Source organism: Manis pentadactyla, chromosome 7, assembly GCF_030020395.1.
Source record: "Manis pentadactyla isolate mManPen7 chromosome 7, mManPen7.hap1, whole genome shotgun sequence".
Classification (NCBI taxonomy): Eukaryota; Metazoa; Chordata; class Mammalia; order Pholidota; family Manidae; genus Manis; species Manis pentadactyla.
The window spans coordinates 85532021-85544844 of record NC_080025.1 but is presented as its reverse complement, the minus strand read 5'-3'; the positions used below and the strand labels follow the sequence as shown (position 1 = coordinate 85544844).

Here is a 12824-nt window from a genome sequence, read left to right as displayed (position 1 = left end):
GTGACACATACTTCAGCTGTGGCTTGAGATTATCTCTGACTGTCATGTTTTCATGTCAAATTTATGATTACTTAGCATGCTATACTGGCTCATATTGAGCTTTAAACACCCCAATCTTCCATAAAATTTGTAATTAAATATGGTCTCTATATTAGTTTGCCCCCACTCTACTCTTAGCTGATTCTTTGTAACTAAGCATACATTTAATATTTTGCTAAAGTTTTTATTGTTAAAATACAAAATTTACTATTTTTAACTATTTTTAGATGTGTGAGTCAGTGGCACTAAGCATACTCACAATGTTACACAAGCATCCCACAATCCATTTACAGAATGTTATGATAAATTCAAACCTTAAATGTAAAATTCCAACCTCAAAAGATTGTATTCAAGATTCCAAGTTGTGTTAGCTAAATGTCAAGTGTTACATCATGGAAAGTTTAAAGAAACATGTTTTGTGTCTTCATTATCACTGACGAAACCATTGTTTATATTACTGATGAAATTGTTGTATTAAATAGAACCTTGAAACACTCTACAAAAGACCTCTTTCCAAGTCAACATGAGCAACTAATCCAACACTCTTTAAGCATCCCGAGCCTTGTATAAACAAAAACATTCCAAGTCTATGCCTTTCCCTCTGTTCAGAAACCATTATTCTTCTCAGACTATTACCTTTCTACATCCATATCTTTCTCTAAGATAGTTATCTTTCTACATACATATATTTGTACTTTTTTTATTTTCGATGAGTATTCATTTTTCCATGATTAATTCTTAGTGAACCTATGCTTGCTGAAGTATACAACACTTTCTCCTAAATGTTTATAATCCATTTTAGAACTCTGGACTTTTAAGTCTCTAAATATCAAAACTTTTTTAAAGTTTGTTCTTTGATAGTAATTTGAAATTAGAGTTGTTCTTGATTAATATTTGGCATTAAACCAAATTAACTTCAACTGTAAGAAAATACCTTAGAAATATACTTTAGAAAAAGTGTACCTTAATAAAACTAGATACAAAAGTACTGTCTAAACTCTTCAGGGTTTATTTTGAGACTCCTTATTACCCTACTACCGGTATTTCAAGTTAGAATAGGTGATTGGAAACCCGCATTTTGCAAACTGGAAAATCTATTTTATAAATAAAAGCTAGTACAGTGTTCATGCCATTTCTTTTTTTGTTGTTCACTAAATATGAAATGCTCTAGATAACATGGATTTGCTCCCCCAATTCTCAAGCTAAAAAATAAAGGTCAAGACACTTCAACTTTCAATAATTAAAACAGTACTATTTTATACAGCAAGTATGTATAGATTACAGGAAGGCTGACAATCTAAATTGATTCAGAGATTTACTTTTCAGCAAGGTTTATTAATCCACCATGAATCTAGTAATGTTTGGACTATAGACCATGATTTCATATAGTGAAGGGAAAATATAAACTCTCCAAGAAAACAGTCTTTGGTGTCTGTCACACTTAAACAGAACCATACTACGACTATGTAACCCAGCGGTCAAAGTTATCATCACTCACCTAATTAAAAGCTTCAGCCAAAGTGGAAATACATTAAAACTCAAACACTGTTCTCCTAGTGCCTCAAGTAGTTTATTGATAATTATTATCCACATTTCTATAAATATAAACATTCTAAGTGACTGTCACTAGTGCAGGTATATTTAACATATGAAAGCTCCACAGGAAGCTACTTCATTTTGGGTGTAACAAGAATCAAGTTTCCAAAAACTCAGCGGTGCCTCTAAAAGAAACAAAAACAAAAACAAAACCAGGCTACCAAAGTGCATTTCTTTTGGTTATCTTCAGAATAGCTGTTTGCTTTACAGACAGACATTTTATTTGCTAATATATGATCTCTGGAAGTAAGTCTTTGCCTATAGATAAGAATTAGATGGTTTTTCCTCCTCTTAAAGGCTTTTTAAAAAATTTCAGTGTTAAACAGCACCAAGTGAATTTTCACAAAACATAGCTTTGCTACTTTCCCCTCCATTTTCTGTAATTGGAATTCTTATCTGTAGTACTGTACCATTTCTTATCTTATAATCAGAACTGGATTGGCTGTATAACACTGTTTAGTTTGTAAACAAAAAGTTAAAGCTCAGAGTACATACAGGGTTATCTCGTACATTTTCACTCCACAGCGCTTCAGGTGTTGTTTATAAAGCCTTTGCTCCTCCCATAACAGTACACAATTATATGAAACCACATCTGTGTTCAGCCAGCAAATATTAATAAAACAAGTATTTTATAACTGGAATAGTTTAGAGACCATATATTGTAGTTACATCCTCTTGACTGAATTGTTTTCTTCATAAATCCATAAATAAATCCCAGCATGTGCATTTATGATTAATCTACATACCCAAAGGTACTACTATATAGGAGTTATGTTGTTCTTCCAAAGTGCTTCCAACAAACAACTAATAACAGCCCTAAGTCCCAAGTGTTTTAAACCTGATTATGTAGAAAGAATGCATAGCTATTTCTGAAAAGACTATACACCAAAACATGCTTTGTTGAGAAAAATATTCCATGCACTTGAATATGCCCCGAATACCTTATTTTAAGAAAGACCAACTTAAACATTGTCTAGAATTAAGATATAGATAGCATTACAATATGATTCCACAAAATGTCAAAATTCATTTGGTCAAACTTAAAAACACTTCCTCCTTGTCCCTTACTTGTTGGACCAATGTGATCAATATAATTGTATGTATGTTAATCTACCTTGGTATTTCCATTCATTTTATTTTCTCTTAGCATACAAAGCCTTGTATGCAATATCCTTGCAAAGGCTTCTCCCAAAAAGATGTAAGCACAAAACATTAGGCAGACACTCCTCAATAAGTTTTATTTCACTAACTTCAGGTTCAAATTTCCACAACTGGTTTCTTGTCAATTTACTATTCTTGCTTGGCTTTCCAAAATGTTAGTACCAAGATTTGTGGGGTAGGGAGAAGAGACCACTTTAAGAAGCATTCACTCATCTTCCACAAGGCAAAAGAATTGGGCATCTGATTGTTCAACAAAACAAACAGCATCCAGGAGGGCAGGCAGGCAAACCAGGCTGTAGACATTTCCATTTGTCAAAATCAGACCAGAGAAAACCTACTCCACACAGATATAAAAGGTGTCACCATTCATCTTTTCTTTTTCTGTTGGCGCAACATTTTTCTTCTTTTAATTATCATATCATGTAGTTTCTCAAGTCCTTCCTTTAGTCCATCTCCTATGATCGCACAGGTGGGCTGCAAATGCCATGGAGTTGATGAGCTCAGTTCACCCATTGCCAACAATTTCTCGATTTCTGAGAGAGACAATGAGTTCCTCAAGTCTTGTTTGTTAGCAACTATAAGTACAGGGACTCCTTGATTTTCTGATATCCTAGTTATTTTATGAAGTTCAGTTTTGGCTTCTTCCATCCTTTCAACATCAACAGAGTCCACAACAAACACAATGCCATCTGTGCATCTGGTATATGACTTCCACAGTGGCCTCAATTTCTCCTGACCACCTACATCCCAGAAGTGAAAAGTAACTGTTTTAGAATTCCCCAACGTTACCTTAATTTTTTCAGTATTAAATCCTTTGGTAGGTACAGTATTTACAAATTCATTGAACTGCAGCCTGTATAATACAGTTGTCTTTCCAGCACAGTCCAAACCCAGAATAACAATGTGAAAGGACTGAAATGATGGCAGGCTGGACAGGATAGAAGTCTGGTCCGACAGTCCATTCCCCATTTCCAGCTGCAAATAAATCTTCCAAATGGAAATGCTTTCTTCTGACTGCTTTAGAACTTCTCTTCCTAGGGGATCCCGCTACAAGACTGCTGAGGGGAAAAAGGGTAAGTTATTCTTGTGAAATAATGTACTACAACTGTTTTTCTCTTTTTGTGAGAAAATAAACAACACAAGGGGCTTGATAAAACTTGCTTCAATAAACAAACCAAATGAAATATGAAACGTACGCAATCCAAGACAAACCGACAGAATAATCACTGTGATTGAAATTCTTTCACATTCCCTGGATCTGCAGGAAAGAGTACCTTACTCCTCCGGGTCTCCAAATCTCAAAGACCTCATTCCGGAGACAACCTCATCACCAGCAACTGGTCCAAGTGGCGGTAACCACAGGAGTGCCTTTTTTGGCAGAAAATTTGTAACACAAAATCCTATCTTTGGAACCTAATTCCACATGCTTAACAGCATACCCAAGGTGACAATTGCCCTTTCCGTCCCCAAATAAAAAGGCACAATGCTCTCACCTCCGGAATTGGAGTCTGGGTCCAAATGAGAAAGCATTGGTAGGCGTCTTTATGCTGGGGTAACGTACCCCACGTCCACACAGCTAAACTCTCCACGCAGCTCTGGCGTTGCTGCGCTGGAAGCCGTAGATTCGGACTCCGGCCACGCCCACTCCTCACGGCCCACCCCGTAGCCCAAACCCGATTGGTCACCCGCTTCAGAGGCCATGCTGCGCCCGCCCCCCACCCTAATTGGTAAGAGTAACTGCCGCTCCCTGCGCGGCGAAGCCGGGCTCTCCCTGGGTCTACAAGGACCACCTGTTGCCCTCAAGTTGGAAAATAAGGCACCTGCGGAGGGATCCGAGCGGCCCCTGCAGGAGAAAGAGAGCTTCAACCAGTGGGTCCTATCTCCGCAGGCCGCTCGCCCCGCCCGCCCGGGAGCACCTGCAGCGCGGCTCAGGGACGCTGCTCCGCGGCTCTCACATCCGGGGCCCGCGGGCACTGCTGGCACGTTAACCCTTTGTCCGCTAGCCGGAGGGTGCTACCTGCGGCCGCGTCGGCCGGCACACTGAATGACCTGAACTGCGGCCGCGCTGGGGCAGGCCCACCATCCCCGCTACGCGAGAGCTTCACCCGGTCCCTCTATACCCGACCCCGGCTTCTCTCCTCGGCAAGAGCAGTCACGCCAGCTATCCGCCCCGCTGCGGCTCACCTGACTAACCGTCCTTCCCTCGTCTTAACCCAGCGTTTGCCACAGCCTCCGGGGAGCGGGCTGATACCTGCCGGCGAGCACCGGCGAGGCCTGGGCGTTGGCAAGGGACGATTCGGCTTCCCGGGAGGCGGCGGGCGCCGCGCGCCAGACCGCTCTAACGGTGCTCCGCCGACCGCTCCCCGTGCCTGCGGCGGCCCCGCCCCCTAGCCGCGTTCGCCCCGCGTCGGCCAGTGGGGGGCGTGCGGGAGCCCGGTCTCCCAGCAACGCCAAAACAAGGTCACTTTCGAACTGGCCTAGCGCGGGCAGGCTGCTGGCGAAGTCGGGTGGAGCTTCCGGCCTCATCCCCTGGAGCCGTTGTGTCTGTGACGCTTCCTGGAGCCCGCAGCTTCCTTCGGACTGGTCCCCGGGCCCCACCCGGCACCGCCTATCCTCAGGACACTATACGGCGTCCTTTGGGCGGTGGCCGGTGACGTAGGGTCAGGGACTTCAGAAGACACCGGACGGACGGGCCTCTTGTATAAACGGGTGACGCGGACGTGCCACGGTAGCTGCCTTGGGTGTCACGGCCAGACTAGTGTCTGTAACGCACCTTCCTTTTGCAAACAAATAGCCTCTACCACGTATCTTAGCAGCGTCTCTCTGAGGTGGCGACACGTAGAAATTTCCTAGTTTTACAGATGAAGAAATACACTGTAAGATTAAATAGCTATTTCTAATTACCCAAGGAAAATTAGTGGTGGTCCTAGAACTTAAATCTATCAGTCATTAAATATATGATGCTTTCCATTTAATAATTCTGACTCAATGCAATTTGTGCTTGATCTATGTATTTGCAAATACTTATTGAACACCTAAAATATAGTCAAGTACAATTCTATGTGAAAAAATAGTGAGCAAATCAGATATTGTCCTGCTCTCTTGGAATATTGGTCTCATGGGAGAAAAAGTAACCAAATTGCCACATGAAAAAATGTGATCATTTCAGGGTGCTTATCATTGAAGGAGAGGTACTGATAAAGTTCTGGGAAAACATCAATGAACAAATGTCTTTTTGGTGGAAGAGGCTATAAGAGATTGGAACTCAGAAAAATCTATATGGTGCTCGAAAACGTACACTTTTAAAACATGGATTGAAATTTTCTCAAGAAATTGACTGATTTTTTTCCAACACCATTACTGCTAGTGATACTTATCTCCTTTATGACTAGCATAGGGAAAGTACTTGTCATACAAGATTTTTAAAGATACCTGACACAGAAACCTAAGGACTAAGCACAATGCATATTGTTCAAGACAATAGTAATTTTGGAAATAAAGCTACAAGTCTCAAATGGCATATTCTGTCAAATTACTGAATATAGGATAAGCTAAAGCTTACCTTATTAAAATTGTGGAATCTCATTAGCCAATTATAATAATCAGCCAGTTAGTGATAAGGCTTAGTGCAATGACTAGTCTCCTTTACTTGGAAATTTACAGGGATTCTTTATTAAGCTGGAAAAACTTGCAAGTTCTCCTTAAAGGAAGACTAAAAGCATGATTCTATGACAGGCTTCTGTTTACAATAACTCTGCAATAAGTAAGCCCTTCCCATACTGGTTGCAAGGGTGCATTTTGGCACAGTGTTCCTTGGAGCAAAAAAGATGAGATAGGAAAATAACAGAGTTTCCACCCTTGTAGAATCACCATCACCGCAACTGCACTTTAATGTTATATCCTAGAGTTATAACTAGAATAAGAATTGGCAAACTACAGCCTGTGAGCCAAATTCAGGAGATAAGTATGGTTTTTACACTGTTTAAAGGGCTGCAACATGAAAGATCAGAATATACAGTAGAGGTCATCTGTGGCCCAAAACCTAAAATATCTGCTCTTTGGCTCTTTATAGGAAAATGATTCTCCTGCTCTATAAGCAATAAGAACCATATCAAAACTGCAACAAATGGTATAAAAAGGTGAAATTCATGGAATACACTGTCTACTTTGTTGTGCAGTCTCCTGTAAATGGCCCATTTAGATATCTTATTTAAATGCTATTTCAGGAAAACGTTCCCTTTAGGCTCCAGTTCAGAAACTGTGTGCCGAGATGCTCCGCGGTGCCTCAGGGAACTCCTAAGGATTCTGTGGGATATTTTAACTTTTTGAGGGAAACACAGTGCCATCTCTTGGATCCTGTCAACAACTACAACTATTAAGTTGCTTGGATCTATCTACTTAAATGGAACTTTGGGGTATTTCTTTTGGCTGAGGCACCATGAAAAAATTACTGAGACACTAGGGGCACTGTGAAACTGCATTTAGTTAAGGTTTTCCAAACTTGGCTAATAATGAGAATCACCTGGTAGTACTTGTACAGATATAGATTACTGATCCCCATTATATAACTGCCAAATCAGAACGATACAGGAGAGGTTAGGGATCTGCATTTCAGCAAGTATCCCAAGTTATTAATGATTGGGTATTTTGAGGAAATACTAACCTTAAGAAAGGAGGAAGTTTTTGTCCTTTCAAATAACTACAGTTGAGTAATGTACCATGTTCCTCTTTTTGAATACCAGGGCCCAGATCAAATCTGATACCTATAGCAGTTTTTCTTTATTCCATAATCTGATTTTCTATGATGTACTTGTGTTACGCACGAACATACTGCAACTGATGTCCTTCTTAACCTTTGCCGTTTATTTTTATATACTGCTTCCTCTTCTAGGACACCTCACTTTATTTGTTTCAATACATATTTATTTGAATCTCTCAAGCTTGGAGGTCTGCGTAAACAGAAGGCATGATCTCTGGGAGAAGGAACTGGTGTAGTGGAGGTGACAGACACACAAGCACATAACTGCTATGATATTCAAAGGATTTCTGAATAGTAAAATGGAAGTTATTATCAAGTCCTATGCTTATACAAACTTTATCTGGCAGAGTCAAGATAACAGAGAAATGTAATTTTTAAAGTTGAATATTAAAAGAACTCAACACCAGACAAAGGGCAGGGAAAAGATTTGCAGGTAGAAGCTACAGTATACAGATCATGGAGGCATAAAGTTTATGATATGTTTAAACACATCCTAAAAGAGGAGATTATAATTTCCCATTGGAAAAAAAAGGACGTGCTAGAGGAACTTTAATACCTGTCATTCAGGTAGAAAACCAATGAGGAATCAGCATTTGAACAGCTCTATAGACCAAATACAGTAACAGACATATACAGACCATTCCATCCAACAAGCAGCAGGAACACACATTCTTCTCAAATCCACATGGAATATTATCGAGGATAGATCATATCACCACCAGAAATTCAAGACTGAACATATATCAAGTGTCTTTTCTGACCACAATGACATGAAATTAGAAAAGAGGAGGAAAATTCACAACAACACACAATTCACAATTGGAAATTAAACAACACACTCCTGATCAACCAGTGGATCAAAGAAGAAATAAAAAAGAAATCAAAAACTATCTTGAGACAAATGAAAATGGAAACACAACATAAACCTATGGGATACAGCAAAAGCAATTCTAATACGAGAGTTTATAGCTGTAAATGCCTGCATTAAGAAAAAAGAAAGATCTTGAATAATCAACTTCAAAGAACTACAAAAAGAATTATAAACTAAGCCAAAGTTAACAGAAGTAATAATAAAGATTAGAGCTGAAGTTAGTGAAATAGAGAATAGAAAAATAGTAGAAAGATCAGCAAAACTAAGAGGTGGTTTTTCAAAAAGATAAATTGACAACCTTTAGCTAGACTAACCAAGAAAAAACAAAAACGGACACAAAATTGTAAATGAAAAAGGGGAACACTGCAATGGATACCACAGAAATACATATTATCAAAGAAGCTACTAAGAATTAACTATATGCCAACAAATTGTACAGCCTAGAAGAAACAGACAAATTCTTAAAAACATACAACCTACCAAGACTGAATCATAAAGAAATAGAAAATCTGAACAGACCAATAATAAGGAAACTGAGTTAAAAAAGAAACCACCAACAAATAAAAATCCAATACCAGATGGTTTCACTGGTGATTTCCACCAAAAGTTTAAAGAAAAATTAACCCCAATCCTTTACAAACTAAAAAGAAGAGAACACTCCCAAACATATCATCAACCTGAGAAAGCCAGGAAAGGACACAAGACAATAAAATTATTGGCCAATATCCCTGATGGATAGAGATGTAAAACTTCTCAACAAAATACTAGGAAATCAAATTTCAACAGCACATTAAAAGGATCATACACAATGGGAATTATCCCTGGGATGCAGGAATGGTTCAACATATGCACATCAATAAGTGTAATACAGCATATTAATAGAATGCAAGATTAAAAACTATGTCATCCTCTCAAAAGATGCAGAAAAAGCATTTGAAAAAATTCAACATCCTTTCATGATAAAGTCTCAACAAACTGGATATAAAAGAAATGTATCTGAACTTTCAATGGTTTGTATGAAAAGCCCATAGCTAATATCACACCCAAAGGTGAAAAACTGTAAGTTTTCCTCCCAGGCCAGGAAACAAGATAAGGGAGCCTACTTTCACCATTCCTATTCAACATAGTACTGGAAGTTCTAACCAGAGAAACCAGGCAAGAAAAAGAAATAAAACGCATCCAAATTAGGAAGGAATAAAATAAGAATAAATTTTACCCAGTAGGTAGAAGATCCGAACACTGAAAACTATAAATTATTTATGAAATAAATTGAGAAGAACACAAATACATGGGAAGATCGGCCATGTTCATGGAATAGAAGAACTAATACTGTTATATTTCCATACTAAACAAAGTTATTATGGATTCAGTGTAATCCCTCTCCAAGTTCCAATGGCATTTTTCCCAAATCAGAAAAAAATACTACTAAAATCCATATAGAACCACAAAAGACTGCAAATAGCCAAAGTAATCTTGAGAAAGAACAAGGCTGATTTCACTTCCTGATTTCAAACTGTATTACAAAGGTGAAAAACCAGTATAGTATTGGCATAAAAACTGGTATACATTATTGTTGGGAATGTAAATTAGTTCATCCACAATGGAAAACAGTATGGAGGTTCCTCAGAAAATTAAAATATAACTACCATATGATCCAGCAGCCCCAGCTCTGGACATATAAATAAAAGGAAATGAAATCACTCTCTTGAAATATCTGAACCCCCATGTTTACTGCAGCATTATTCACAAGAGCCAAAACCTGTAAACAACCTAAGTACTTGTCTATGGATGAATGGATAAAGAAAATGTGACACACACACACAGTAGAATTATTCAGCCTTGAAAATTTGTAATTTGCAACAACATAGATAAGCCTGGAGGGCATTATGCTAAGTGAGATAAGTCAGACACAGAAAAATACTGCATGAAGTTGAACTCATAGAAATAGAAATTAGAATGGTGGTTGCCAAGGGCTAGGAGGAAGGGGGAAATGGGGAAATATTGGTCAAAGGGTATAAATTTCCAGTTATAAGATAATTAAGTTCTGAGGATCCAAGGTACAGCATGGTGACTATGGTTAACAATACTGTATTGTTCTTGAAAGTTGTTAAGAGAGTAGCCCTTAAATGTTATCACCACACACACATACAAATGGTAACAATGTGAGATGATGGATGTTTTTATTAACCTTATTGTGGTGATCATTTCACAATATATGCAGATATCAAATCATCACACTGTACACCTTAAAACTTACACCATGTTATATGTCAACTATATCTCAATAAAGCTGGGGATAAAGTGCTAAAAAAGGATATTTTCCTAAGCTCTAAATGATATAAGAAAAAGGATACATTTATGTTTCTGAATTGTATCGGTATCATTCACATTCATAGTCATTTACTCATATAACCTTAGAGCCAGAAAGCTTTTTTTTTGAGCTGGACTCCATTTCCATTGCCTCTTGAACTCCTCTGCCAAATACCCAGCATATTCAAACCTAATTATCACTTCATTATCACTCCTGCTAAAACATGGCCCATGTGTTTTAGCCCTGTTTAGTTAATGGTAATTCATTTAATAAGCCCCAAGTAGAAATCTCAAAGCCATTTAAAAAAACTTTCCCTCACTTATGATTAGCTACCAATATCTCTTTTAACACATTTCTCTCTTTACATTTCATTTCCATACTTACATCTGGTTCTCACGCTGTCTCTCCTAAGCTAGTTAATTCATCTCCTAAGTGGTTTTTCAGTTAACAGGCAGTGGCACTGTGATTTGTCCCCCATGTCCAGCACCAGAGTCTGTTCTCTTATTCATTACACTCTAAGGAGTCCATATTTAGGATAACTCACTTTGATCTACTGCAACATAAAGCCAGGGTACACAAAGACTTTAAAAAGAGGAAACCAAAAGGGAAGTACAATCCAAAATTCACTTACAATGATTCCTAGATAAGAATTCATGGACCCCACAGGTCCAAAACTGTCCTCATGAATCTATTTTATAGGTAATCTTCAGGATCTAGCGCCACCCAGTTTCAAGTCACAGAACACTTTGCCTTCCTTTAAGAGGGCTTTCACATGCTTCTGGACACCTTGTCTAGGCCCAACTGCCAAAGGCCCAGTGGTAGAAAGGTGTCATACCACACCATAGGTAAGGCCTACTTTCTATGTCCCTATTTCCTAGCCTTTGACCCTTCTGGCATGATTGACAGAATGTGCAGCCAGCAGGCCTCAGTGAGGATATCATATCAGAATGGCTAAGAACTGATCCTATTCAGTTTTAACTAGTACTGTGTGTTATATTTGATTTTACCACCTCACTCTGTCCAGACCATTTTATATTTACATCTTCTATCATGAACATTTTAATCCTCTCTGTCACAGGGGTCATGTCTTCTTGCTGGAATGCTCCAAAGCTCAGTTGTTTATACTTTATGCTTTTTCCTTGAGTAATCTCATCCAATAACAGGGCTTTAAACACACAAATTTGGGAGAATAATTTTGTATTCCAATGTGGAACTCTACCCTGAACAACTGAGATGAGTATAAACGTCTCAAACAACCCTAAACCTACTTCTCAGACCCTGCATTTCTCATCCAATACACTGACAAATCAATTTACCTAATTGCTCCGAGAAAGAAACCCAGGGGTTATCCTCATACATCACATCTAATCCATCAGCAAGTACTGAAGACATGTACCTCCAACCTGACCACATCTCACCATCCCACTGCTATCATTCTAGTTCATGTCCATTATGTCCCTGGTGCTTCTGTAATCTCTCTACTTCTGGGGGAAAGTTCTTCCCCTAGGCTTAAATATCACCTCCTGAGAGGGGCCTTCCCTGGATATCTTATCTAAAGTATCTACCCTCGCTTTCCCACCACCACTCTCTATCCTTTACTCTGCTTTATTTTTTCTTTTTACTATGTATCACTAGCTGGCATCATTTGTATTTGTTTATTGCATGCCCTCTCTAACTGTCCCCTTCTTTTTTTCCTAGAACTGTAAGTTCTAGCAGGCAAGCACAGTGTCAGTCTTGTGTGCCTCTGCCCCTATTGTCCACTGCAGTGTCTGGCACATAGTAGGAGTTCTGTGAATTTATTGAGTGGATGTTTAATATCCTAAGAGTACCTGCTCAAACAGGAGCCCACAGATTGAGACAAACACCAGTGATCATTTTAAAGGAGCAATTCCATGCAGAGAAAACAATAAAACAAATGACTTGTACCTATTTTTTAAAAAATAGGCAACAGATCCTGTACAATAGTTTTGACTGCATCATTATTACAAAATAGAATGCTTAGCTTCTCAGTGTAAAATGTCTGTATTAAATTTGACTATTATTGCAATATTCCTAAGACTGTCAGGTACTTGCTACATTTTCATAAC

The 12824-nt window shown here is 38.7% G+C and overlaps 1 protein-coding gene across 4 annotated transcripts; it reads right to left on the bottom strand.

Moving 5' to 3' along the window:
* Positions 1-2858: 2858 nt before the first annotated feature.
* ARL4A (ADP ribosylation factor like GTPase 4A) lies at positions 2859-5132 on the bottom strand. Of its 4 annotated transcripts, none has more exons than XM_036894533.2 (2): positions 4981-5132; positions 2859-3854 (listed from the first exon to the last, which is right to left on the bottom strand). In XM_036894533.2, exon 2 carries the CDS (start codon positions 3763-3765, stop codon positions 3163-3165), a length of 603 nt encoding a protein of 200 aa, XP_036750428.1. In that variant the 5' UTR covers positions 3766-3854; positions 4981-5132; the 3' UTR covers positions 2859-3162. The 4 variants fall into 4 exon arrangements, with proteins under 4 accessions (XP_036750428.1, XP_036750427.1, XP_036750424.1 ...); XM_036894532.2 differs by having other exon boundaries at positions 2859-3851; positions 4981-5129; XM_036894529.2 differs by lacking the exon at positions 4981-5132 and adding an exon at positions 4290-4939.
* Between the last annotated feature and the right edge of the window lie 7692 nt (positions 5133-12824).

Coding starts and splice junctions, on each gene's coding strand:
- ARL4A (XM_036894533.2), bottom strand. CDS start 3,765: ATGGGGAATGGACTGTCGGACCAGACTTCTATCCTGTCCAGCCTGCCA.